At 45.2% G+C, this 27,428-nt stretch overlaps 1 protein-coding gene across 1 annotated transcript in view; it reads left to right on the forward strand.

The window, feature by feature from the left end:
• The first annotated feature begins 1,639 nt into the window (after positions 1-1,639).
• FAM110C (family with sequence similarity 110 member C) overlaps positions 1,640-27,428 on the forward strand; it is a 36,491-nt gene continuing 10,702 nt past the window's right edge. Inside the window, exon 1 of the mRNA XM_068973667.1 lies at positions 1,640-1,781. Coding sequence (XP_068829768.1) covers positions 1,640-1,781 — 142 coding nt within the window. The remainder of the gene's footprint in view (positions 1,782-27,428) is intronic.

Genomic DNA, 27,428 nt, shown 5'->3' on the forward strand with positions numbered 1-27,428 from the left:
GGAAGTGGCTGCAAAACCCCAGCAGGCCGCGGCCCACACTGCCCCACATGAGCCTCCCTGGGCCTGGACCCCCAGACCCGACCCGAGGCCTCCGCACCCCCTCCACGGGCTTGCTGCTTTTGTCCTGGGTCTCCCCACAGCAGTCCACTCTGCTCATCTCTGGCCTTGGCGACCCGACACTTTCTCCCAGTGAGGTTCCAGCTGGACTTTGCAGTGGCCGTCCCACTGACACGTGTCTGTGAGCTGTCCAACCTCAAGTTGATTCTGCTCATGAACTTAAACCTTAGCCCCAAAGCGCTCTCTTATTCAGCTGCCTTAGCTCCCTCTGGGAGTCCAGACCCTGAAGGCTGGAACTGGAGTCCCACGGCACTGTGTTATTCCCCTGCTCACGGAGCAGTCTTTCTTTCTTCAGGTCATAACGTCAAGCTCAACTTTAATTGGTGCTTGCAATGCTCGCTACCAATGAGAACAACAACCTTTTTTTATATATTGCAGAACATTGTGTTTTATAAAATCCTTTCACATGTCTTTGTGATAGAAGCATGATATGATTTATCTTCTGTCCTGAAAACAGCAAAAGCACAATTCTGAGAAGCTAAACAATCTCTTCAAAGGCATGCAGCTCCTAAGGGACAGAGTAAGGGCCGGGGTCCCAGTTTTTGACTCCAAGCCTTGCTTTTCTGTTAAAGCATAGCTGCCTAGGTTGCAGTGATTTCCTATCGCGGAGTGACAGTGCAGGATGCCACTCGACCTCGCAGTTTTATGAATCAGAATAGGTGCTGTTTACTTGTGTTACTTGAGAAACCCATATGCAGGTCAGGAAGCAGCAGGTAGAACTGGACCTGGAGCAACAGACTGGTTCCAATAGGAAAAGGAGTCCGTCAAGGCTGTATATTGTCACCCTGCTTATTTAACTTCTATGCAGAGTACATCATGAGAAACGCTGGGCTGGAAGAAGCACAAACTGCAATCAAGATTACCGGGAGAAATATCAATAACCTCAGATATGCAGCTGACACCACCCTTATGGCAGAAGGTGAAGAGGAACTAAAAAGCCTCTCGATGAAAGTGAAAGAGGAGAGTGAAAAAGTTGGCTTAAAGCTCAACATTCAGAAAACAAAGATCATGGCATCTGGTCCCATCACTTCATGGCAAATAGATGGGGAAACAGTGGCTGACTTTGTTTTTCTGGGCTCCAAAATCACTGCAGATGGTGATTGCAGCCATGAAATTAAAAGACACTTGCTCCTTGGAAGAGAAGTTATGGAAAACCTAGACAGTATATTCAAAAGCAGAGACATCACGTCGCTGACAAAGCTGTCATATTATGTATGGATGTGAGAGTTGGACCATAAAGAAGGCTGAGCATTGAAGAATTGACGCTTTTGAACTGTGGTGTTTGGAGAAGGCTCTTGAGAGTTCCTTGGACTGGAAGGAGATCAAACCAGTCAATCCTAAATGAAATCAGTCCTGAATATTCATTGGAAGTTCTGATGCTGAAGCTGAAACTCCAATACTTTGACCACCTGATGGGAAGAACTGACTCATTGGAAAAGACCCTGATGCTGGGGAAGACTGAAGGCGGGAGGAGAAGGGACAGAGGATGAGATGTTTGGATGGCAGCAATGACTCAACGGGCATGAGTCTGAGTGAACTCCAGGAGACAGTGAAAGACAGGAAAGTCCCGCAGTACAAGAAGTTGCAGTCAGGACAGAGGCGCCTGGCAAGCTGCAGCCCGCAGGTCACACAGAGGCGGGCACGGCGGAAGCTGCAGCCCGCAGGTCACACAGAGGTGGGCATGGCGGAAAGGACTAGCACGAAGCACGGCTGTGTGTTGCTCATGTTAGCAAAAGCAGTTTAGACTTTGGTTCCCACAACCAGACAATGCTTTTTCCTCCAAGACTCTGTTTAACTGTCTTTCTACTCAACAGAGGTAGTTTGAAAAATTAAAGACAACTCATTCTTATTGAATGGGAGTCTTGGAGAGACAGCAGCATAGCAGAATGGTGTTGCCCAGCCTTTGGAATAAGAGAGACATCGGTTTGAATCCTGACTCTTGAACTAACTAAATATATAATCTCATGTTGTGCAATCTTAGTTTTCTCATTTGTAAATCTGGAATATTGTTATTTGGTACCAAGTGCCTAGTATATATCAGGTGCCCAATTATCATTTAATAAATAATATATAAACATTTTACAAGTGTTGTTAAACTGGGGATTGCATGTATGAGTGTGTGTGTGTTGAGCTCCAGGTAAAGTGTATGTAACTAAATCATAGCACAACGGAGTAGCACATGAAGGGCCTGAGTTATGATATGTTCTCTGCAACCTGGTTGGCTTTATGAGGTCCTAGGATATGAAAAGGCCTCCCAGATGGCTCAATGGTAAAGAATTTGCCTGCCAAGGCAGGAGACAAAGATTTGATCTTGGGTCAGGAAGATCCTCTGGAGGAGGAAATGGCAACCCACTCCAGTATTCTTGCCTGGGAAATCCCATGGACAGAGGAGCCTGGCAGTATACACTCCATGGGGCTGCAGAGTCAGATACGACTGAGCATGAAGTAGGTGCTCAGAGAATGGGAAAGGCGAAAGGTTACACATCTTCTCAGTTTTAAAGTTAAAAGACAATCTAAGCAATATTCAAACGAATCCTTTCACTTTACAGATAGAGTTTATTGCTAATGTTGGTAAGAGGCGTGTAAAAGAATCAGTAGAGACATCTCAGTCACTGAAGTTTGTAACAGTCGAGTCTCACAACCACCTAGGAGCTGGCAGAGCAGATACTGAAATCTCCTTCTACAGGCACTTTGGGGAATTAAAGAATTAGCCAGAAGTCTCACCCAGGAGGTGCAAAGACAGATTTCAATCTTTGTTATTTGGCCTTAAGATCCACTGTTCTTTCTAGAGTTATGAATTTTTAAGTCAAGAAACATTAGTCCCTTTCACCCTTGGCAATAATTCTGTGTCACTAGAGTTGTCATATACCCATTGCTATCTGCTATTGTGTCTTGCTCTTCTTGCTTATATAATAGTCATGATAATATCAATATTTAGATAAATAGAAAGAAAGAAAAATGCACCGCTTTGCATTTGTGCAAGGAGGAAGTTCAGAGGGTCTGTAGGCAGTGCATGTCTTCTGAAGTCAGTAGTTAGAACTTTGCATATTTTTCTCTTGTTTTGACGAATGCCTACTGGTTTTTCCACTTCAGGTTTCCTCAGAATATTCCAAAACACTGACAACTAATAAGAGAATAGGTGGCCCTGCTTGTTGGAAGTGCTGGGAAAGCTGGCCTGGTGTTTGGTAATTACCAGTAGCAGCTGGCACGGACTTGGGAAACAGTCATTAGGAAACAACCATGCTTGAATCCAGAAAGGTCTGCTCAGTCATGATCCCACTTGCAACGATTCTTGAACTGAAAGCCATAGCCTTAATGCTAGTAGATGCTGGCAACATGCCTTAATGCTAGGCATGCTCCTTTGTTTTCCTTAGCTTTGTATTTTCTGCTTTCCCTGCATGCAAGTGAGATTCTTAATAGAAAATTAGCATAATTTTCTTTAGGAAAAACACTTGAGCAGCCATGCTAAAAAAATGCAGTGGAAGAGTGGCAAGACTAAATATTCAGAGTGAAAAAAGAAGCTTGGTTTCTGGCTTTAACACAGACTTAATGAACTTGAGCAAATTGCTGAGCCACTCTTGGCTGAATACTCTCTTAGGGAAAATAAGAATTGTTAAACAGGAGTAAAACATAGATGAAACTTGCAAAGGTAAGTTAGAAGAACTTTGTTAAATATGAAGCAATTTATGAATTTAGTGGTGCTTGGGTGAGACTTTCGGCTAATTGTTTAATTCCCCAAAGTGCCTGTAGAAGGTGATCCTGGCATCCGCTCTGACAGCTCCTCTGGTAGCTGAGGGTCGGCTGCGCTCTAGCACGCCTCCTTAGTGCTGCCTGGGTTACCCCGGAAGCCCTCTAATCATCCTCGTGTTACAGACAGGGAGGTCACCCCAAAGGTCCGCAAGCTACATCAGAGTAGAATAGTGCGAATGTCCTGATCGTGGAGTTACAGATTAGCTACCATTAGGGTCAGATGAACAAAATATGTTGTGTATGGTTTGAAGCAAATTTCTTATTGGAAATTAGCTGAGTATTAAATTGTTCTCTGCACATCAGTTCTTTTTACATCTTCACAGATTAGATACTTAGCATGAAATTGAGGGTAGAGAAAGGTTAGAGGCTACAACATAATTACGTACCAAGCTGCCAGCAGGCCTTTTAAAAACCATATATAAAGAATTATTAGGAGAATAACAACATATTTGGGAAAAGCCATCTGGTGGTTTTTTTCAATCCTTAATTGCTTGCTTCTGGAGTTAATTATAAAACTGAGGAAAATTAAATAGGATTTCAGTACTCCTTGGAGAATAGAAGGAAACTTCAGCTCGAATGTGAGGTCCAAAATGCACCTGCTGCGTCTGGGGGACAAGTCCAGATGCTTCACCCCAGCTTATGGAGACTTTTAAGTGACACAGTGGGAGATGGGTGTGAGCTCTGAGAGAAAGGCCACCACTCAAATCCCACAGCTGAGCTGGCGTTCTGCTCGTGAACATCAACACCAGGTGAGAAGGATGACAAGGAACCAGGCTCTCAGGAATGTGTCTGAGCAGACAGACGCAAACCTGGTCTCCACCGCAGAGCAGCAGCTGGGGTGAGTGACGGCAGCCTCATCACCCTCAGCAGCCCAGCATGCCTCCTACTCAGGCTTGTTGAGACCCTCCACTCGTAAAACTGCCTGTGGTTTTTAGGCCTGGAGCCTCAAGCCCAGACAGAACTTCCCCAGACTACCCCAAATCACCGAACACAGCCCAAGCCAATAGGGTCCTTTCTACCAGCCTCGTGGGAGAAGCCTGAAGGCCCCCCTGCAGCGGACCCTCCTCCTTGGTGAGTGGTAATTTGTGCCTTAGTGATGCTTGGCAGAGAGACGTGAAATCAGGACACGTCCTCTAGGAGACGCTGATGGCCTCTCCTTCCTTGGTGCCAGTGGCAGCCACGCTAGTGTTCACGTGAAGTCGCTCAGGCGTGTCCGACTCTTTCCGACCCTGTGGATTGTAGCCTACCAGGCTCCTCCATCCATGGGATTTTCCAAGCAAGAATACTGGAGTGGATTGCCATTTCCTTCTCAGGAGATCTTCCTGACCCAGGGACTGAACCCAGGCCTCCTGCACTGTAGGCAGACGCTTTACTCTCTGAGCCACCAGGGAAGTGTTCGTGTAATGATTCATTAAAACCACACGCTTCTGCTTTATGTACTTTCTTACGTATGATACTTTGTGATTAAAACTTTTTTAAAAAATTCTGCATTGGGTTAGGGATATGTCTCTAAGCTAGGAATAAGATATCTCCTTCTGTCAACTTATTGGGCAAAGTCATACATAAATATCAATAATGAAAATATTTTTAAATCTTAGAAACATTTCTGTCGTGTTTAGATATTAATAGAGTGGGATAAAGAAAGAGGTGCAGTAAACCAATATTCAAAAATGTAGTGACAGCTACCAATTCATCCAAATTAATGGGTAAAGAATATGAGCCCACATGCACGACAAGCCGTGGGGGAGACAGGAGAACTTGCCTTTCACATTCGAGTAACAGTCAAGAATGCCCAAGATTGGGTGTTTTGGACCAGGGGAAAGAGCTCAGCATCAGCAGACTTGCAGGGACTCAGCCTGAGAGTGACTGCGCTCTCTTCCAGCTGTGCTCTAAGTCCCGCTGAAGGCGGCTCCATCAGGACCTAGCAGCCGATGGGGTCAAGGCCAGAGTGATCAACAGCGATCAACAGGACACATTTAAGGGCCAGCCCTAAAGGTGTGCACATCGCTCTGTCCGTGTTCCGTCGACTGGGACTCAGCTGCACGGGTCCCCCATGCAGGATATGCTGGTGAACGCAGCCCTCATGGGCAGCAACTTCTCAGCAAACTCCCTGCACTGCAGACGGGGTCGCACATCTTTGGCAGAGTCTCCACACCTACCACCCTGCCCCGATGTGAGCCAGGAAGGTGACTTCCGTTACGTGACGCTCCTGTGCTGTTTTCTCAGCATGATCACTGGTGTTTCCTTCTTTACTGAAACCACAGAGAAGAGTCCATGCCTCAGAGGACGGCTGCCTGACATCAGCTGTCTAGGATCCAGATTTGGAAGCAGGGAGAGAAGATAAAGAAAGCAGCAGATAATTAACTCAGATGGGTCTTCAAGATACACGGCTATTAGACCCTGAGAATAAGCTTCTTTGTTTTTCCAAAAAGAACAGTGTGCCTGCCATGAACAGGCAGCGTGCTGAAAGCTTTCTCTTCCTTACAAAACCTACTAAACTCTCACAAGAGCGCAGAGGCTGCTTGCTATTCCACACGCAGCTAACGCAGAAGGACGGTGGAGCATTCTAACACACCCAGTGCCCCTCGACCAGCAAGTCGCAGAGTCAGGATGAAGGAGCCGTGTGGCCCCACGGACCCTCTCTGAGCTCTGGACGCTGTGCCTTGCTGCCCCAGGGACCTGGGCTCACCCAGGAGTAAGTGAGGCGTCATCTCCAAGGCAGCCGAAGGGCTGGCATCAGGCCACGGTGACCAAAGCCCACAGTTCTGAGGGAGCACAGGACAAGAGCCACACGTTTCTCCAAACGTTATGGGTGGGTGGCTGCTGTGGCTCAGTTGCCAAGCCGTGTCCGACTCTCTGTGACAGCACGGTGACCTCCGTGCCCTGCAGCACTCTCGTCTCTTCTGTCCTCTAGCGTCTCCCGGAGCTTGCTCAATCTCATGTCCATTGAGTCGATGATGCCATCCGGCCATCTCATCCTCTGCCATCCCCTTCTCCTCCCGCCTTCAGTCTTTCCCAGCATCAGGGTCTTTTCCAGTGAACTGGCTCTTCGCATCAGGTGGCCAAAGTACTGGAGCTTCAGCTTCACAATAGTCCTTCCGATAAATATTCAGGACTGATTTCCTTTAGGATGGACTGGTTTGATCTCCTTGCAGTCTAAGGGACTCTCAAGAGTCTTCTCCAGCACTACAGCTAGAAAGCATCAATTCTTCAGGGCTCAGCCTTCTTCATGGTTCAGTTCTCACATCCATACATGACTACTGGAGAAACCATAGCTTTGATTATACGCACCTTTGTTGACAAAGTGACGTCTCTGCTCTTAAACATGCTGTCTGGGTTTGTCATAGTTTTCCCTCCAAGGAGTACGCATCTTTTAATTTCATGGCTGCTGTTACCATCAGCAGTGATTTTGGAGCTCAAGAAAATAATATCTGTCACTGTTTCTACTTTTTCTGCTTTTATTTGCCATGAAGTGATGGGACCGGATGCCATGATCTTGAGCGCTCCTGATGGCTCAGGTGGTAGGTTTTTCAACGTTAAGTTTTAAGCCAGCTTTTCCCCTCCTCTTTCATACTCATCAAGAGTCTCTTTAGTTTCTCTTCATTTTCTGCCATTAGATGGCATTCTTCTCATTTTAAAAATTAGGAAAATAAGCCCTAGAAAAGGCCACATGCCTTGCCCGAGACTTCACCTCTATTGACTTGGTGGAACTTGATTTTGAACTCCTGTCTCTGACACATTTACCCAAAATAGAGCATTAAAGAGGAACATAAACCCAATCTATCTGACGATACTTATTTTCCATTTTTTGGATACTATTATATTTAATCACCTCACTTTAAGATACTTACTGAAAATTCCTAAATAGCACCTTTCCATTATGAATCACTGAGATTCATCCAAAGAGCATTTTATTATTCATAACTCAAATCAAATGGTCTCTATGCTAAAACCTAGTAGAAAAAATAATATTGTGCTGGCAGAATGCCAACCAGAAAGCTTCTCCAGGTGTCTCCATAACAGATGGGTGGTAGCTGCAATGCCGTTTACACTCTGATGAGACAGAACCCCGGTAAGACAGCTTTGGGGGGGTTTGAATCTGTGTTGGGCTGATCAGAAATTATATGCCAAATGACCAGAGGCCCCCGAACAGTCCCTAGCTATTATCTCCTTTTGTCATCTAGGAGACTTTCTCCTTCCCTTGGCAAAGTCTTCAGTGGATTTCCAGAGAGTTCCCTAGAGCTGCTGCTTCTCTTTTCAGTTGAGGCTGTGTTGTTTGATCTGAGGCCACAGGGGCTGCATGGAAATGAGACGGGCCGGGGAAAGGGCCGCCAGGCTGAGACCCACAGCCCAGAGTTTCTCCAGGAACAGGGGGGACCAGGTCTTCCCCATCAAGAATAAACTGACTAACTGTCAAATAAGGAAACGCAAATGCAGGGAAATTAGAAGTAAGTCAGTGCTGAAATAGCACACTGATCTTGGAACCAATCACCTTAGCCTGTCCTTTCCAGTGTCAGAGGCATTCACTCAACATTTTGCTATTCAGGATGCGCGATGTTCCACTGGAATCTGAAAGTCCACGTATCTGCCAGCACCCACTTCTGATCCCAGGCCCCAAGGCAGAAATGTTACTTTACTAACCAGAACTAGTCCCGAAACCCAGTGTATGCCCTGACCGCCTGGCTTGATTACACGCAGAAATAGCGGCCCGCCTTTTGTCTGGGACACAGGCCATCCAGCGGCTGACACCAGTGTCCCTGACCTCTGCACTGTGGGCGCTGTCCCCAGGGATCTCTCTCTCCCACACATACACACACATGCCCGTTAATCCAGCCTGGAGAAGGCAGGGATGGCGATAGGAGGAGAGAGGAACGTTCATCTGCCTGCTATAGAAATGTCTCAGTTCCCACTGTGATGGTGGAGAGAATCCCTGCTGCCGCCGCCGCCGCCGCTGCTGCTGCTGAGTCACTTCAGTCGTGTCCGACTCTGTGCGACCCCATAGACGGCAGCCCACCAGTCTCCCCTGTCCCTGGGATTCTCCAGGCAAGAGCACTGGAGTGGGTTGCCATTTCCTTCTCCAATGCATGATGGTGAAAAGTGAAAGCGAAGTCGCTCAGTCGTGTCGGACTCTTAGCGACCCCATGGACTGCGGCCCACCAGGCTCCTCTGTCCATAGGATTTTCCAGGCGAGAGTGCTGGAGTGGGGTGCCATTGCCTTCTCCGGAGAGAATCCCTACAGGTCCTGAAAGGTCCTTATTCTCACAAAGTCACCAGTGACCTGCTCTTTTGCCTGCTTCATGAAAGCACAACATTTCCAAATCTCTTAGGCTGATGGAAAGGAAAGTTTGCTTTATTTTGGATGCTGGCAACTGGGGAGGAGGGTGGACTCCTGTCCAAAGGCCACCTCCCTTCCGCTGACAATCAGGGGGCAAGAACTTTTACAGACAGAGGGAGGGAGCTCCATGTGGAAACAGCACAGTCAGCTCTGACAGTCGTCTTGAAATTGGTCGTCTGTGGCCTGATCAGCGTCATCTTGATTGTTTCAGAAACAGTTAGTCTTCAGCTCCAGGGTCGGTGTGTTCCTGGAGGCCAGTTCTCAGAATTACGACACCTTATGACACGCTACAGCCAGGTCACCGCAGAGTCAGCGCCTCCACCTGGCGGGGCTCAGGGTCTGCAGGACAGCTCGCAGGTCGTGGCTCAGAGCGTTATCCACAGCCCCTGAGGAGGAGCTGAAGGTGCTTGGCTCTGCTTACTGACTTCATATTTGGTCTCCTTCGACTGTTTCATTGGTTTCTGCTGTTCTCACTTCTCTGACTAAACTCACCTGTGGCTAAAGTGTTTCCATAGACAAAGCCAGGCTGAAGGACACGGGGGCAAGGACCACAAGGCCCCGTTTCCAAAGCACCACACCTCTCAGGAGGCAGGAGCAAGGGAGCAGCAGAAGGGCAGCTGGCGGCCCGCGGGCCTGAGTGAGCCACGTGCCCGCCTGAGGCCAAAGCGCTGGCAAGGGCCTCGGCCCTTGAGGAAGGAACTGCAGGGTCAGAGCAGCGGGCACAGAAGCAGCGAGAGGTGAAGGACTGTGCCGGGAGCAGGACGCCCGTCCGGTCTGCTGGAAATGACAGTGCTCGGCAGAGCAGTCTCCGTGCGCCATTTCGTCCTCGTCTAATGAGAGCCGGAGTGAAGTCCCAGGGATTGACGTGGCTCTTTCACAGCGTGTGGGTGCACACGCCGCATCACGGGAGCCCGCGGGTGCCCTTGGGACAGAAGAGAGGGCGTTCTTGGGGAAAAAGACTAGTGTAAATCGGCTCAGCTGGAGCACCAGGAGGATGGCTGTCAGGAATTCCCGGTAGGACCCGGCGGGGACTTCGGGGAATGACGCATACTCTCCTGCCTGCTGCACCGAGCGCACTTCGTAACTTAGGGAGCCCAAGGGTTTCAGAATAGAGGGAAAGAGGATTATCTGTGGGTGAATGGGAAAAGAATTCATTAGAGAGGAGGAAAGGCTGCTGACTGCATCCGAGATTTCTCCACATACTACCCTTCACCATCCCTACAAAACCTCATGAGGAAGGTCAGCCTACCCTGTGCGGTATGGCAGGCTTTCTAACCGGTCGCTGACAGAGCCAGGACTTGGCTCCAGACTTCCTGGCTTCAAAACAGCACTCTCCTCCATCCCCAGCTGATTTACAATCAGAACCTGCTCTGTGGGCCAGACCCTGGAGCAGGCTCACACAGCCAGGCCTCCTGGTCTATCACTGCCTGGATCTTTAAGAAAAAAGTTTCCCAAAATGAATGAACTTCCTTCCAAAGTACAACATAGATTATTAAACTCTCGATTATCTCAGAAAGTCTATCTTTGTGCAGGTAATTTATTATTTTCCTTCTTGTTTAATTAATATCCAGTTCTTAGTCATCAGTTTTAGAAACTTCCCAATCCCTTTGATTCAGAGAGGGATGCGATGTTGCTAAAGTTACCAGCTTGCACTGTGTCCCAGAAGGTCACTCGTCCTGTGCTACCCAGGGTGAAGGTGCCAAGCCATTGCATTTCTTCCAACTGCCCCTTCATTACTTGGCACAGACATGGACAAAATAGTTAGGTTTCCCAATATAGATTTTTAGGTTCCTTAACCTTCATCTGCCCCCTCAGAACAACTTCACGTAACACGAGAACTTCAGTCAATTATGTGAAGTCATATTTATTGGAGATTAGCATCTGCACAAAGCCTGTCTGTCTTTACAGAGAGAATTATAAGCATGTGACCACAATTTGACACCAATGTTTTCTTCTTCTCAGGTTAAAATGTCACTATTTGAAGTATTAAACTCAAGATGAAGCACGCTAGGTTCTTGTTAAGAAAGAACAATTGGGTCACTTTATCATCTCGACTGGCTTCCAGTAATACTCCTGAGGAGTGGTGTGTTCACTTCGCTGCCTTTTTGGCAGCTGGGGATAATGTTCCCACTCTGGACGTCCTGAGAGCCCCCAGCATGCGTGGACCCATCGCCCCACGGCCTCGCTCCTGCTGGGGAGCAGCAGCCCCCCCCCTGTCCTCCTCTCTCAGCCCAATCCCCGGAGCCTTCCTGTCCACAGGACTTGGAGCTTTCTGCTCCAGGACCAGTGACTCAGCCGCCCTTTTTGTACCAGGAAGTTCCTGTTGCCTTTGTTTCTCTTTTCTGATGAACTCGAAGCTGCCTTGAGTGATTATAAGAAAGAGGTTGGAAAACTAGTGACCGCAGAGGTTGGAGAAAAGGGGGCCTGTAGCAATTCAGACCGGTGACTGGATAGCAAGAGAAAAGCGGAGGTTCTAACAGGAGTGTGTTCTCCTTGTTATTGAAGCAGGCTTCTAGAAACAGGATATTGATCCTTGTTTTCTGATTTTCTATGAAAATCAGCTAGAGGAAAAAGCTTAAATTAAAGCAGAGATATTTTAGTAGCCTAAGAGAAAGAATGTTCATCTTTTCATAATTGACATGGTTACAATGACGTCTTGCTCTACAGTAAGGAGAGGAGAGGACGTGTAGAAAACCTAGCTCCTGATGTATAATAAGAAGGTAACAAATGCATTATCTTTTCAGATCTTTCAGTATTAAACAGGTTTTTATATTGAATGATTTTGTGCTTTCTGAAGAAAGCCTGGGTCAGGGTTTTGCAGAACATTGATGCTTTGTGACACACAGGTGCAAGCACACATCTTGCTTTCCAGTAAGTTTGAAAAGTTACATGGCAACCAAAATTGAATGGCTTTCTTTAGTGTAGATGTTTAAAGAGCTATTGTGAAATCTTAGTCACAAAAGGGATAAATTAAGAGGCAATTTGTTTCTCTGGGCATTTTTGTGAATATCTTCTTCAACAATTCTGTAGACCACATGAGAAAACAATTTTCTTCCTGGAGTTGGGGGCTAAAGTAAAAAGTCCCTTTTAAAATGTGACTTTAACTTACAGTCCCCCAAATTAGAATACTCTATTTAAGAGCCCACTGTTTTGCCACTCTCCTACCCAGAAACGTTTGGTGAGCCTGTCTCCCAACATTTCAAGCCTCACCCCTGCCTGGCCCCAAGCCCTCTCCAAGCTTGCCACATTAGACCATCACTGCTCCCCAAAGCCTACCCAGGGCCCCCTTCTCCTGGGTCAGGTTTACTGTACAAGAGACACTGACCTCTGCAACTAGCAAAGCAGGCATCAGGCAAAGTTCAGAGCAAATCAAATGGAAGTTAGTAGGGAAAAAATTGCATATAGTGACTGCAATTTGAGAAAACGACTTAGTAAAATTCAAGAACTCTATGAAATTATTAGTAAAACCCCTGGACAGGAGCAAGCGTGCAGCAGAGACACACAGGGCAGGGCCAATGGCACACCCAGGAGGGTTTCCTGTGTCTGGAAGGAACAAACCTTCCAGCTGTCTCCAGCTGCCCCGAAAGAGCAGAGCAGGGCACGAGGAAGACAGAATCACCGTCTGACAGCAGCGCCTACCTGACGTACCGGGTGCAAACCTCGTAACCAGCAGCGTGCATCCTTCTCACTGCAGAGTGCTCTCAGCCATTCTCACCGCAGAGTGCTCTCAGCATTCTCACCAAAGCCTATAACCTTCCTCCTAAATTCCCAAGCTAAAGAGCTAGTCTTGGGGTGCATTTAACACCTGGACTGCACGTGACTCTGACTTCTATAGTAAAAATGTCTCATCCAAAATGAATAGAGCGAGGTCAGCACTTCTTTGTTACAGAATCATCTCAACTGGGCTTTCTTCTGTCTGCTTACATGTCGTGTCCTGCTCCCTTCACGATGGGCTCGCAGAATGCTGGCTGAAACCTCAGGAGTCTGATCTTCTGGATAAGCTAATACAGCTGTGAAGTTGATGGAAAACTTCATTTGCATTTTCAAAATACTAAAGTTTACGGATCCCTTGTATCCCTTTCGAGGAGCTCAAACCCCTGGGCCTCTGGCTGTGGGGGATGAACCGCCAGCAGGCACCTGCCCCCCGCAGCGTCCCACGCCTCACTTCACTGGTGCTCATGTGCGGACGCCCCTTTCCCTGCCTTGCTGTTGGTTAGGGTTGTTCCTTCCTGCTTTTCCCCAGCGCCCTGTCTCTGTCCTCAGATTTTATCCACAGAAGAGGTAGAGTTTATTTAACTTTATTTGTGTAACTTTAAGACCTGTGTAGGAAAATGGTTGACTGTTGACAGGGTTTTGCCAATCTTGACAAGCCTTTACAAGAGGGATGAGTCACATAGAGCTTAGCGAATATCAGCCTGCCACTGTCTGATCAAAGAGCAGAATTTGGATTTTTGTTTTATACTAAGTAACTGTTTTAACTGGTGATAGAAGCAAGATCCGATGCTGTAAAGAGCAATATTGCATAGGAACCTGGAATGTCAGGTCCACGAATCAAGGCAAATTGGAAGTGGTCAAACAAGAGATGGCAAGAGTGAACGTCGACATTCTAGGAATCAGCAAACTAAAATGGACTGGAATGGGTGAATTTAACTCAGATGACCATTATATCTACTACTGCGGGCAGGAATCCCTCAGAAGAAATGGAATAGCCATCATGGTCAACAAAAGAGTCTGAAATGCAGTATTTGGATGCAATCTCAAAAACGACAGAATGATCTCTGTTCTTTTCCAAGGCAAATCATTCAATATCACAGTTATCCAAGTCTATGCCCCAACCAGTAATGCTGAAGAAGCTGAAGTTGAAGGTTTTATGAAGACCTACAAGACCTTTTAGAACTAACACCCCAAAAAGATGTCCTTTTCATTATAGGCGACTGGAATGCAAAAGTAGGAAGTCAGGAAACACCTGGAGTAACAGGCAAATTTGGCCTCGGAATGCGGAATGAAGCAGGGCAAAGACTAATAGAGTTTTGCCAAGAAAATGCACTGGTCATAGCAAACACCCTCTTCCAACAACACAAGAGAAGACTCTACACGTGGACATCACCAGATGGTCAACACTGAAATCAGACTGATTATATTCTCTGCAGCCAAAGATGGAGAAGCTCTATACAGTCAGCAAAAACAAGACCAGGAGCTGACTGTGGCTCAGGTCATGAACTCCTTATTACCAGATTCAGACTCAAATTGAAGAAAGTAGGGAAAACCACTAGACCATTCAGGTATGTCCTAAATCAAATCCCTTATGATTATATAGTGGAAATGAGAAATAGATTTAAGGGCCTAGATCTGATAGATAGAGTGCCTGATGAACTATGGAATGAGGTTCATGACATTGTACAGGAGACAGGGATCAAGACCATCCCCATGGAAAAGAAATACAAAAAAGCAAAATGGCTGTCTGGGGAGGCCTTACAAATAGCTGTGAAAAGAAGAGAGGCGAAAAGCAAAGGAGAAGAGGAAAGATATAAGCATCTGAATGCAGAGTTCCAAAGAATAGCAAGGAGAGATAAGAAAGCCTTTTTCAGTGATCAATGCAAAGAAATAGAGGAGAAGAACAGAATGGGAAAGACTAGAGATCTCTTCAAGAAAATTAGACATACCAAGGGAACATTTCATGCAAAGATGGGCTCGATAAAGGACACATATGGTATGGACCTAACAGAAGCAGAAGATATTAAGAAGAGGTGGCAAGAATACACAGAAGAACTGTACAAAAAAGATCTTCATGACCCAGATAATCATGATGATGTGATCACTCATCTAGAGCCGGACATCTTGGAAAGTGAAGTCAAGTGGGTCTTAGAAAACATCACTACGAACAAAGCTAGTGGAGGTGATGGAATTCCAGTTGAGCTGTTCCAAATCCTGAAAGATGATGCTGTGAAAGTGCTGCACTCAATATGCCAGCAAATTTGGAAAACTCAGCGTGGCCACAGGACTGGAAAAGGTCCGTTTTCATTCCAATTCCAAAGAAAGGCAATGCCAAAGAATGCTCAAACTACTGCACAATTGCACTCATCTCACATGCTAGTAAAGTAATGCTCAAAATTCTCCAAGCCAGGCTTCAGCAATACAGGAACCGTGAACTCCCTGATGTTCAAGCTGGTTTTAGAAAAGGCAGAGGAACCAGAGATCAAATTGCCAACATCTGCTGGATCATGGAAAAAGCAAGAGAGTTCCAGAAAAACATCTATTTCTGCTTTATTGACTATGCCAAAGCCTTTGACTGTGTGGATCACAATAAACTGTGGAAAATTCTTCAAGAAATGGGAATACCAGACCACCTGACCTGCCTCTTGAGAAATCTGTATGCAGGTCAGGAAGCAACAGTTAGAACTGGACATGGAACAACAGACTGGTTCCGAATAGGAAAAGGAGTACGTCAAGGCTGTATATTGTCACCCTGCTTATTTAACTTCTATGCAGAGTACATCATGAGAAACGCTGGACTGGAAGAAACACAAGCTGGAATCAAGATTGCTGGGAGAAATATCAATAAGCTCAGATATGCAGATGACACCAGCCTTATGGCAGAAAGTGAAGAGGAACTAAAAAGCCTCTTGATGAAAGTGAAAGAAGAGAGTGAAAAAGTTGGCTTAAAGCTCAACTTTCAGAAAACTAAGATCATGGCATCCGGTCCCATCACTTCATGGGAAATAGATGGGGAAACAGTGTCAGAGTTTATTTTTTGGGGCTCCAAAATCACTGCAGATGGTGACTGCAGCCATGAAATTAAAAGACGCTTACTCCTTGGAAGGAAAGTTATGACCAACCTTGATAGTATATTCAAAAGCAGAGACATTATTTTGCTGACCAGGGTCCGTCTAGTCAAGGCTATGGTTTTTCCAGTGGTCATGTATGGATGTGAGAGTGGGACTGTGAAGAAGGCTGAGCACCGAAGAATTGATACTTTTGAACTGTGGTGTTGGAGAAGACTCTTGAGTGTCCCTTGGACTGCAAGGAGATCCAACCAGTCCATTCTGAAGGAGATCAGCTCTGGGATTTCTTTGGAAGGAATGATGCTGAAGCTGAAGCTCCAGTACTTTGGCCACCTCATGTGAAGAGTTGACTCATTGGAAAAGACTCTGATGCTGGGAGGGATTGGGGGCAGGAGGAGAAGGGGACGACCAAGGATGAGATGTCTGGATGGCATCACGGACTCGATGGATGTGAGTCTGGGTGAATTCTGGGAGATGGTGATGGACAGGGAGGCCTGGCATGCTGCGATTCATGGCGTCGCAAAGAGTCGGACTCAACTAAGTGACTGAACTGAACTGAACTGTTTTAAGGGAGCCTTTCTGTGAATTTTTGTTGAGGAAATTTGTTATCCTGAAAATGAGAGAACTAATATAAGCAACATCACTCTTGAGACCTCTGCTTTATTCACACATCAAAATAGTAAAGGTGAACAGATCTGAGGTATCACCTAGGTCAGACTCCTCATTTTACAAATGGTGCACTGAGCCCAGTAAAAGGTAACTGATCTACATAAAGATACACACGGTGTGAGCTGGCAGTGTAACTAGAGAGACCATCCAAACGGAGGTATGTTTTAAAGTAAAGGAGCAACATTAATAAGTATGTCAATAGTATGTATAAACTGGAACTGTTCCAGGCAAACAAACATCCATCGTCCCCCTAACTATACCCAGATCTTCCACGCCTTACACTCAGCCCACCTTAACACTGATTAGTCCAAAGAGTCAGAAGCACTTTTGTGCAGCGGTTTTACTGAAAATGAAAGCAGCCTTTGATGGAGAAAATAATTGATATTTTGTTTCACAAACTCATTTTGAAAAAGTTATCTTAAAGTTTATGTAATTAATTATAACAATTACTGACTCTATCTTCATTCAGTTCAGTTCAGTTCAGTCACCCAGTCATGTCCAACTCTTTGCGACCCCATCAATCGCAGCACGCCAGGCCTCCCTGTCCATCACCATCTCCTGGAGTTCACTCAGACTTGCGTCCATGGAGTCCATGATGGCATCCAGCCATCTCACCCTCGGTCGTCCCCTTCTCCTCCTGCCCCCAATCCCTCCCAGCATCAGAGTCTTTTCCAATGAGTCAACTCTTCGCATGAGGTGGCCAAAGTACTGGAGTTTCAGCTTTAGCATCATTCCCTCCCAAGAAATCCCAGGATTGATCTCCTTCAGAAGGGACTGGTTGGATCTCCTTGCAGTCCCAGGGGCTCTCCGGAGTCTTCTCCGACACCACCGCTCATTAGCATCACTCGAATAGAATTCTGCATCATTATAACTAGAATGCAGCAAAGCTCTTAATAACACGACTCAGTGATGTCATTTTTCAAATTCCTCAGCTTGAATAAAAGAAGGCAAAGAACCCATTCATCAGAGGTTTATATTTAGCAACTTTGAAAATTATGATTTAGCTTTCACATTAGATTCAGGGATTGGCCACTATCTGTATGTGGAAACATATGTCAAGGTTTGTAAACAAAAGTACTGCAATTAGACTTCTGATTATGGAATGAAGTTAAAGCATGAAAATATGTTATAAAAACCTGAGTGATGCATTTTAATAAGCATTTAAAGAAGTCACTGAAGAGCAGAGATGTCAGTAATTAACCAACAGAATCCATACACAAACCAATTGACAAACTTTTCCAAGGCTTTTTTCCCCTCAATGTGGACCATTTTTGAAGTTTTTATTGAATTTGTTACATATTGCTTCTGCTTTATGTTTTGGGTTTTTCACCAAGAGGCATGTGGCATCTTAGCTCCCTTACCAGGAACTGAATCCACACCCTCTGCATCGGAAGGCAAAGTGCTAACCACTGGACTGCCAGGGAAGTCCCAACTGGCAAACCTACTTGCAGACACTATGCTAGTTAGGGATTCAGTTATGGAAAAATGAAGGTTCTGGTCTTGAGGAACCTACATAACATGATTAGGAAACAGTGCATAAAGTTTAAGAAACAGTACTTCTTTATTGACTATGCCTAAGCCTTTGACTGTGTGGATCACCACAAGCTGTGGAAAACTCTTAAAGGGATGGGAATACCAGACCACCTGACCCGCCTCTTGAGAAACCTGTATGCAGGTCAAGAAGCAACAGTTAGAACTGGACGTGAAACAGCAGACTGGTTCCAAATTGGGAAAGGAGAACATTGAGGCTGTATGTTGTCACCCTGCTTATTTAACTTCTATGCAGAGCACATCATGAGAAATGCTGGGCAGGATGAAGCACAAGCTGGAATCAAGATTGCCGGGAGAAATATCAATAACCTCAGATATGCAGATGGCACCACCCTTATGGCAGAAAGTGAAGACGAACTAAAGAGCCTCCTGATGAAAGTGAAAGAGGAGAGTGAAAAAGTTTGCTTAAAGCTGAATATTCAGAAAACTAAGATCATGGCATCTGGTCCCATCACTTCATGGCAAATAGATGGGGAAACAATGGAAACAGTGACAGAGTTTATTTTCTTGGGCTCCAAAATCGCTGCAGATGGTGACTGCAGCCATGAAATTAAAAGACGCTTGCTCCTTGGAAGAGAAGCTATGACCAACCTAGACAGCATATTAAAAAGCAGAGATGTTGCAAAGGTCCGTCTAGTCAAGGCTATGGTTTTTCTGGTGGTCATGTATGGATGTGAGAGTTGGACCATAAAAAAAGCTGAGCACTGAAGAATTGATGCTTTTGAACTGTGGAGAAGACTCTGAGAGTCCCTTGGACTGCAAGGAGATCAAACCAGTCCATATCCTAAAGGAAATCAGTCCTAATATTCATTGGAAGGACTGATGCTGAAGCTTAAGATCCAACACTTTGGCCACCTGATGTGAAGAACTGACTCATTTGAAAAGACCCTGATGCTGGGAAAGACTGAGGGCAGGAGGAGAAGGGGACGACAGAGGATGAGGTGGTTGGATGGCATCACCAACTCAATGGACATGAGTTTGTGTAAACTCCAAGAGCTGGTGATGGACAGGGAGGCCTGGCATGCTGCAGTCCATGGGGTTTCAAAGAGTCGGACACGACTGAGTGACTGAACTGGACTGACAGCACTAGGCAGAGTCTGAACGCCTATCGAGCTTCCTGTGAGTAGGGCTGCTGAATAGTCTCAGAGGGAGAGCAAGGACAAAGCAGAGATGGTGGAGGTGGGCTGCAGGCCGCGTTGGGGAGGGTTGGCTGAGCAGCGGGGAAACACCGCCGGCAGCGCGGCCGGGGGCTCAGGCTCAGCCAGGCCGCGGCTGGACTCGGCGTGACCCTGCCCTGTGAGTGTGTGCATCTAGGCTCCGTGGGCAGTACTGTGTGTGTTTTTTTCATTTTTATGTTGCATTTCGAATGGGGAAAATCAACCTTAAAAATGATACGTGAAAGTCACTCAGTCGTGTCCGACTCTGCGACCCCATGGACTATATGGTCCATGGAATTCTCCAGGCCAGAATACTGGAGTGGGTAGCTGTTCCCTTCTCCAGGGGATCTTCCCAACCCCAGGGTCGAACCCAGGTCTCCCGCATTGCAGGACTGTAACTATTATTGTAAATTTGACATACTGGTAGTCAAGTTGGATGTTACAAGTAGAATTTCAGCATGAGGGGATTGGGGGTGAAACTTTCCAGGGAACGGAAACAAAGGCTTCAGCCTAAAACAGTTGAATGCCATTTTCACAGGGGGATATCTGGTGACGGGAAAAGTGGAACAATTCCCTGAAAAGAAAGAAGCTGCTTCGATTGGTGAGGGGGGAGCCTCGTGGAGAAAGGAGGCAGAAAACCAGCACTGAAGGTCGTGTGTAAAGAGGAGCTGGCTGGTTGGCTGGCTGAAATACACATGGAGGCGAACACAGCAAAAGCCAGACCTGGAAGGGGCCCTTTAACTCCAGAGAGAAAACAGTGCAGTGCAGGACGGACCAAGCAAAAGAAAACAGCCTCTCCCCACATCAGGACACACGCCACCCTCTTTCCTGTTGCGGGTAGTGCTGACCAACTCCACAGAAGGAGTTTACAGGAAAACATTTAAAAATGAAAAAAGAGATTGGGTCCTGGTTTCTCTTTAAGACGAGAAATACCTGATAAACTATACAATCCAACACGCCTCTGGACTCCCTGGGGCTCAGACGGTGATGCGTCTGCCCGCGATGCGGGAGACCCGCGTTCAGTCCCTGGGTCGGGAAGATCCCCTGCAGAAGGAAATGGCAACACACTCCAGTACTGTTGCCTGGAAAATCCCATGGACAGAGGAGCCTGGTAGGCTACAGCCCATGGGGTCGCAAGGAGTCAGACACGACTGAGCGACTTTACCTTCACCTTACCTTAACACATCTTTAGACACTCACACTGCCCCATCATCAATATCAGCTGCAACTGAGGAAAAAAACTGGTGGATGATACATCAGCACTTAACGCTGAAGGCTTATCTGAGAGCAAGAAAGGGGGGGAGAAAGTGAAGCCTACATATTTTAATGCTAACCTTAAATACTTTTTTTTCTAAAAACAAACACTGTAGCTATAGTTGAAGCTCCTGTCCCATTCCGCCCCTCCTTAGAGGAAACGTCTATGATAGATTTAGGGTGCATTTGTACCATATCTTTCTATATTTTTTCTATTTTTCTATTATTTGTATAGTTTTGCATGCAAAATAGCATATCGTTTCCTATTCTTTTAGAGTTATTTTGATATCAAAATGTACATATTATTCTAAAATTTACTTTCTACTCAAATAAGAGATTCATTTAAAAAATCGACGCAATCCTTAACTTTAAACATGTATTTGAATGCGAGATAAATTAAGTTTTGTAACTCTATGGTTTATAACCAAAATTCTCTGTCTTGAGAGGAGTTTTAGAATGTTTATGATAACAAATCTTGGTAACAAGTGTCCATTTAGCTCCTAATATTTGCAGGAAAAAATTCCAGCTCTTTTTGCTCCCTTGGTTTGGATGTTCTGCCCACTCATTTACACAGGGTCCCACCAGGCTCCCAGGCTGGGTGGCAAGTGGGTTTCAGGTTGTCATTGCCTGCCTTGCCCCCTCTGGCCTCTGGTCATCCATCTGTGCCGCTTTTTGCTGAGTCCTGCCTCAGCCCTCGGGGTCCAGGTCCAGCTCTGAGGCCCTGCTCAGTGAAGCATGTGCCCCGCCAAGATACGGTCTCTAGGGAGGACACACAGACCAAGAGACAGTCTCCTGGGCTCCTCTGCCCTCAGAGCCCAAGCCTGTCACAGCTTCGTCTCATCCTTGCCCCACCAGCCAGTCTCCAGCACTCAGCTGGAAGGAGACGGGCAGGACCAAGACACCCACCGATATTAGCCTCTAAGTTCCTTTCTGATGCATCTTCCAATTCAGGTCCAGGAGATTTTGATTGAGTCTGGAGTAGAAAGGAGCCAGGAAAGTGTGACTCTTACAGCATCATGTGCTGCTCCGAACCAGCTTTATTGTCTTTGAACTGAGCTCATTCCACTTCTTCTCCAACAGCCCCTTTATCCAGGGCTGAGCTGCTGATCCCCAAATGCCAGGAGATGTCGTCTATATCTGTCTTTCTTTTGTTCTCCACCTTCTTCTGAAGCACAGAGCAAGGAATGACCTAGAGGTACCTAACTAGGAAAAGAAAGTGTATATATTATGGGTAATCAGCCACAACCACTGTTTCAGTCCATAAGCAGCTGAAGTTGTGACAATTCCATATGTGTCAGCAGCAAATAGAACTATCAGACTAATAGTGTGTGGCTTTGGCTGAGTGGTGTAAGCTGCTGTGCTAGTAACATCACTAGCACTATGATTAAATAGGATGATTTCAAGCAGTGTGTCTATGGGGGGGAATGTCTCACTACAGCAGAAATGTACCCTTTTCATGTTCTCTTATGCTCAGGATAGAATAAGCTAATAATTTTTAAAGTCAGTTCAGTGGCTCAAGAGAGTCCAACTCTCTGCAACCCCACGGACTGCAGTACGACACGCTTCCCTGTTCATCACCAACTCCTGGAGTTTACTCAAACTCATGGCCATTGAGTCAATGATGCCATTCAACCATCTCATCCTCTGTCTTCCCCTTCTCCTTCCACCGTCAATTTTTTCCAGGATTAGGGTCTTTTCCAATGAGTCAGTTCTTTGCATTAGGTAGCCAAAGTATTGGAGCTTCAGCTTCAACATCAGTCCTTGCAATGAATATTCAGGACTGATTTCCTTTTGGATTGACTGGATGGATCTCCTGGCAGTCCAAGGGACTCTCAAGAGTCTTCAAAAGCATCAGTTCTTCAGGCACCGCAGTTCAAAAGCATCAGTTCTTCAGTGCCCAACTTTATAGTCCAACTCTCACATCCATACATGACCACTGGAAAAACCATAGCTTTAACTAGACAGACCTTTGTTGCCAAAGTAATGTCTCTGCTTTTTAGTATGCTGTCTAGTTTGGTCACAGCTTTTCTTCCAAGGAGCAAGCATCATTTAGTTTCATGGCTGCAGTCACCATCTGCAGTGATTTTGGAGCCCAAGAAATTAAAGTCTGTCATTGTTTCCCCATCCATTTGCCATGAAGTGATGGGATCAGATTCCATGATCTTAGTTTCCTGAATGTTGAGCTTTAAGCCAGCTTCTTCACTCTCCTCTTTCGCTTTCATCAAGAGGCTCTTTAGTTCTTCTCCACTTTCTGCCATAAGGCTGGTGTCATCTGCATATCTGAGCTTATTGATATTTCTCTTGGCAATCTTGATTCCAGTTTGTGTTTCTTCCAGCCCAGCATTTCTCATGATGTACTCTGCATGTAAGTTAAATAAGCAGAGTGACAATGTACAGCCTTGACGTACTCCTTTTCCTATTTGGAACCGGTCTGTTGTTCCATGTCCAGTTCTAACTGTTGCTTCCTGACCTGCATACAGATTTCTCAAGAGGCAGGTCAGGTGGTCTGGTATTCCCATTTCTTGAAGAATTTTCCACAGTTTCTTGTGATCCACACAGTCAAAGGCTTTGGCATAGTCAATAAAGCAGAAGTAGATGTTTTTCTGGAACTCTCTCGCTTTTTCAATGATCCAAAGGATGTTGGCAATTTCATCTCTGGTTCCGTCTTCTTGAAATCCAGATTGAACATCTGGAAGTTCATGGTTCATGTACTGTTGAAGCCTGGCTTGGAGAATTTTGAGCATTACTTTACTAGTGTGTGAGATGAGTGCAGCTATGCAGTAGTTTGAGCAGTCTTTGGCATTGCCTTTCTTTGGGATTGGAATGAAAACTGACTTTTTCCAGTCCTAGGGCCACTGCTGAGTTTTCCAAATTTGCTGGCATATTGAGTGCAGCACTTTCACAGCATCATCTTTCAGGATTTGAAATAGCTCAACTGGAATTTCATCACCTCGACTAGCTTTGTTCGTAGTGATGCTTCCTAAGGTCCACTTGACTTTACATTCCAGGATGTCTGGCTCTAGGCGAGTGGTCACACCATCTTTGTTATCTTGGTCATAAAGATCTATTTTGTGTTTCGTCTGTGTATTCTTGCCATCTCTTAATATCTGCTTCTATTAAGTCCATACCATTTCTGTCCTTTATTGTGCCCATCTTTGCATGAAATATTCCCTCGGTATGTCTAATTTTCTTGAAGAAATCTCGAGTCTTTCCCATTCTATTGTTTTTCTCTGTTTCTTTGCATTGATCGCTGAGGAAGTCTTTCTCATCTCGCCTTGCTGTTCTTTGGAACTCTCCTCTCCAAATGGGTGTGTCTTTCCTTTTCTCCTTTGCTTTCACTTCTCTTTTTTTTCTCAGCTATTTGTAAGCTCTTCTCAGACAACCATTTTGCCTTTTTGCATTTCTTTTTCTTGGGGATGGTCTTGATTGGTGCCTCCTGTACGATGTCACGAACCTCCATCCATAGTTCTTCAGGCACTCTATCAGATCTAGTCCGTTGAATCTAGGTGTTGATAAGTCAGGGAGCCCCTGTAATTAAACACAATGGAGAGCAAAATGCCTTAGTAATTTTCCCTGGTTGTGAACATACTGAAGTGAAACAGGCTTAACGAGAAGAGGAGGGATTGGCCCAGGAACACACGCAGACACTTGGAACACTGATCATCGAGGCAGAAGCACTAAGAGTCAATCGACTTGTGAAAAAATGCATAGCCTGAAGTGCGGCTTGTGCGTATTTTCTAGCATGTTTTTTGCTGTATCTTGGCAGCTGGAACGGCGTTCCGCTCACAGCAAGTGCCAGTGAACGTGCTGCACATAAGCAGCGTGTTCTGCGACATGCTCAGGACCCGAAGGACTGGACCAACTGACACACGGATTCATTCACTCACTGGCCCACACTGCTGCTTTAGTTTTTAATTGTTAGACGTATTTTGAGATAAAAAGACAGCATCACATGCAGATACAAGAAAAAATACAGGGATATGCAGGGTGTCCCTGACCCAGTTTATGCCAATGGTGATATCTGCGAAACCATAATAAAATTTGAAGACCAGGATGCTGACAGTCATACAGCGCAGACGCAGAACGTTCCCGCCACCACAGCGGTGTCGCATCCTGCCATTTTGTGCTCAGCCCCACTTCTCTCCCACTCCTTCCCTTAGCCTTGGCACCGCCAATGTGGTCATCGCTTCAGTTTTGTCGTTGTGAGAATGCTACACAAATAAAACCATACATGTGCACACTTTCAGGGTGGACCTTTTTTCAACACAGTTCACTGTAGATTCACGCAAGTCGGGCGGATCAGTTTATTCCTATTTCTGAGTATGATTGTATCACAGGTTTTGCTTTTTTCCACTTTTTTATTATGGTAAAATATTTCTTGTTACTCGTATAACATGACAATTAACGTCTTAACTATTTCAAGTGTTCAGTTCAGTGATGTTAAATGTATTCACGTTGTCCTGCAACGATCACCACCATCCATCTCCACAACTCTTTCTGTCTTGTAAGACTGGAACTCGACCCGTTGAACAATCACTCCCCAGAATCCCCTCCCCTAGCTCAGGCGACCACCATTGAAATTTCTGTCTCCACAATTTTTTGACTCCCCTAAGTAACTCCGTAAGTGGAGGCGCACTGCATTCGGCTTTTTGTAGTTGGCCTGTCTCACTTGGCCTAACGTCTTCATGGTCGTCCATTGTTGCAGTCCACTGCGACAATCTCTTCCTTTTTCAGGCTGAGTGATATTCTGTTGGACATATACACATTTTGCTGATTCATTTATCTACTGAAGGACTCTTGGGTTGCTTCAATATTTTAGCTATTGTGAACAATGTTACTATGAACTTGGTATACAAATATCTCCTCAAGATCTTGCTTCACTTCTTTTGGATATACAACCAGAAGTGTAATTGTTGGGACACAGGGTAACTCTAGTTGTAATTTTCTTCCACGGAGGTCTCATCATTGTATACCAAGAGTGCACAGGGTCCCGGTGTCTCCGAAGCGTCACCCGCACGTGCTGCTTTCTGACCGCCCTTTCTTGATAGTCGCCGTCCTAACGGGCATGAAGTGGTGTATCTTTGTAGTTCAGATTTACGCTTTCCTAATGATAACTGATACTGAACATCTTTTCATATGCTTATTGACCATTTGTGTAATCTTTTATGGAGAACTGTCTAAATTTATCGTCCGCTTTTGAGTTGGGTTTTTGTGTTGCTGAATTTTAGGAGTTTTCTATATACTCTGGTTATTAATTCCATGTCAGATACACGACTGGCAAGCATTCTCTCCCATCCTGCGGGTTGCCGCTTTAGTCTGTGAACAGTGATTTCGATGCACACATTTTAGAACATTTTTATGAATTTCAATTTGCTTTTGTTGTTGCTGCCTGTGCCTTTGGTGTCGTATCCAAGAATCGCTGCCAATTTCAACGTTATAAAGTTTGGTCCTGTGTCTTCTTCGACGATCTGTACTGTGTTAGATCTTATGTTTAGGTTCTTGATCCAATTTGATGTAATTTCTTTTATATGGAGTTAGGTAAGAGCCCAGCTGCATTCCTTGCATGAGGATAGCCAGTTTATCTAGCACCATTTGTTGCAAAGACTATCCCTTCCTTATTCATCTTGGCACTCCCTATAAAAATTCATTCAACCATATATCTGAGGGTTTATTTTAAGAGTCTATTCTATTCCACTGGTCTTTAATCTATCTTTATGTTAACGTCTGACTTTTTGATTTATTTTGGCAGTAAGTTATAAAACCAGGAGTGGTTTTTTTTTTTTTTCTCTTTGGGGCTCCTAGATGTTTTAGACGAATTTTAGGATAGGTTTGTTTTTTTTTTTTCCTATTTCTGTAAAAATATCATTAGGATTTACATAGGGATTAGATTTTATTTATAGATCATTTGGGGTTGTACTGGGTTTTTAACAAGATTAAGTCTTCCAAACTATTAACATGGGATGTAGCTCAATTTATGTCTTCTTTAATTTCTTTTAGTGGTGTTTTGTAGTTTTCATCATAAAAGTCTTCTACCTCCTGGTTTAATTCCTGGGTATTTTGCTCATTATTTGGAGACCATAGTAAATGCAGCTGCTTTGTAGCTTCTTCTCAGATCGGTCAGTTAGTACAGATGAGTGCAGCTGATTTCTGCGTGTTAACCTGTATCCTCCTACTTTCCGGAATCTTTTTCTAACAGTTTTTTTTTTCTGGAATCTTCAGCATTTGCTACATATAAGATCACACCATCTGGAAACAGAGATTTCACTCCTTCCCGTCTAATCGGAATGGCTTTGTGTCTTTTTCTCGCCATGTTACTCTGGCTGGACTCAGGACTGCGCGGGACAGAAGCAGCGAAGGCAGGCGCCCTTCCCTGTGTCTAATCTTAGAGAAAAAGCTTTCAGTCTCTTGCTGTTGGGCTTAATGTTCACTCTAGCTTTCTCACAGATGACTTTCATTACACTGAAGTAATTTCCTTCTATTCTTAGTTTGTTGCGTGTTTTTATCTCGAAAGTATCTTGAATTTTGTCAAGTGCTTTTTTTTGAATCCTAACAGTGTATGTTTTTCTTTCTCTTCATTCTGTTGATATTATATTGTTTTATTTTCATACACTGAACCACCCTTGCATTCCAGAAATAAATCCCACTTGTAGAGAATCCTTTCAATATGCTGCTGAATTATGCTTGTTAGTATTTTGTTAAACAGTTTTGCATTAATGTTCATAAGGGATATTAATATGTAGATTTCTTATTTTATCTTTGTGTGATTTTGGTATGGGGTAAAGGTGAAGGTGAAGTCACTCAGTCATGTCCGAC

The sequence above is a fragment of the Capricornis sumatraensis genome, chromosome 6 (assembly GCF_032405125.1).
Source record: "Capricornis sumatraensis isolate serow.1 chromosome 6, serow.2, whole genome shotgun sequence".
In the NCBI taxonomy this organism is placed as follows: domain Eukaryota; kingdom Metazoa; phylum Chordata; class Mammalia; order Artiodactyla; family Bovidae; genus Capricornis; species Capricornis sumatraensis.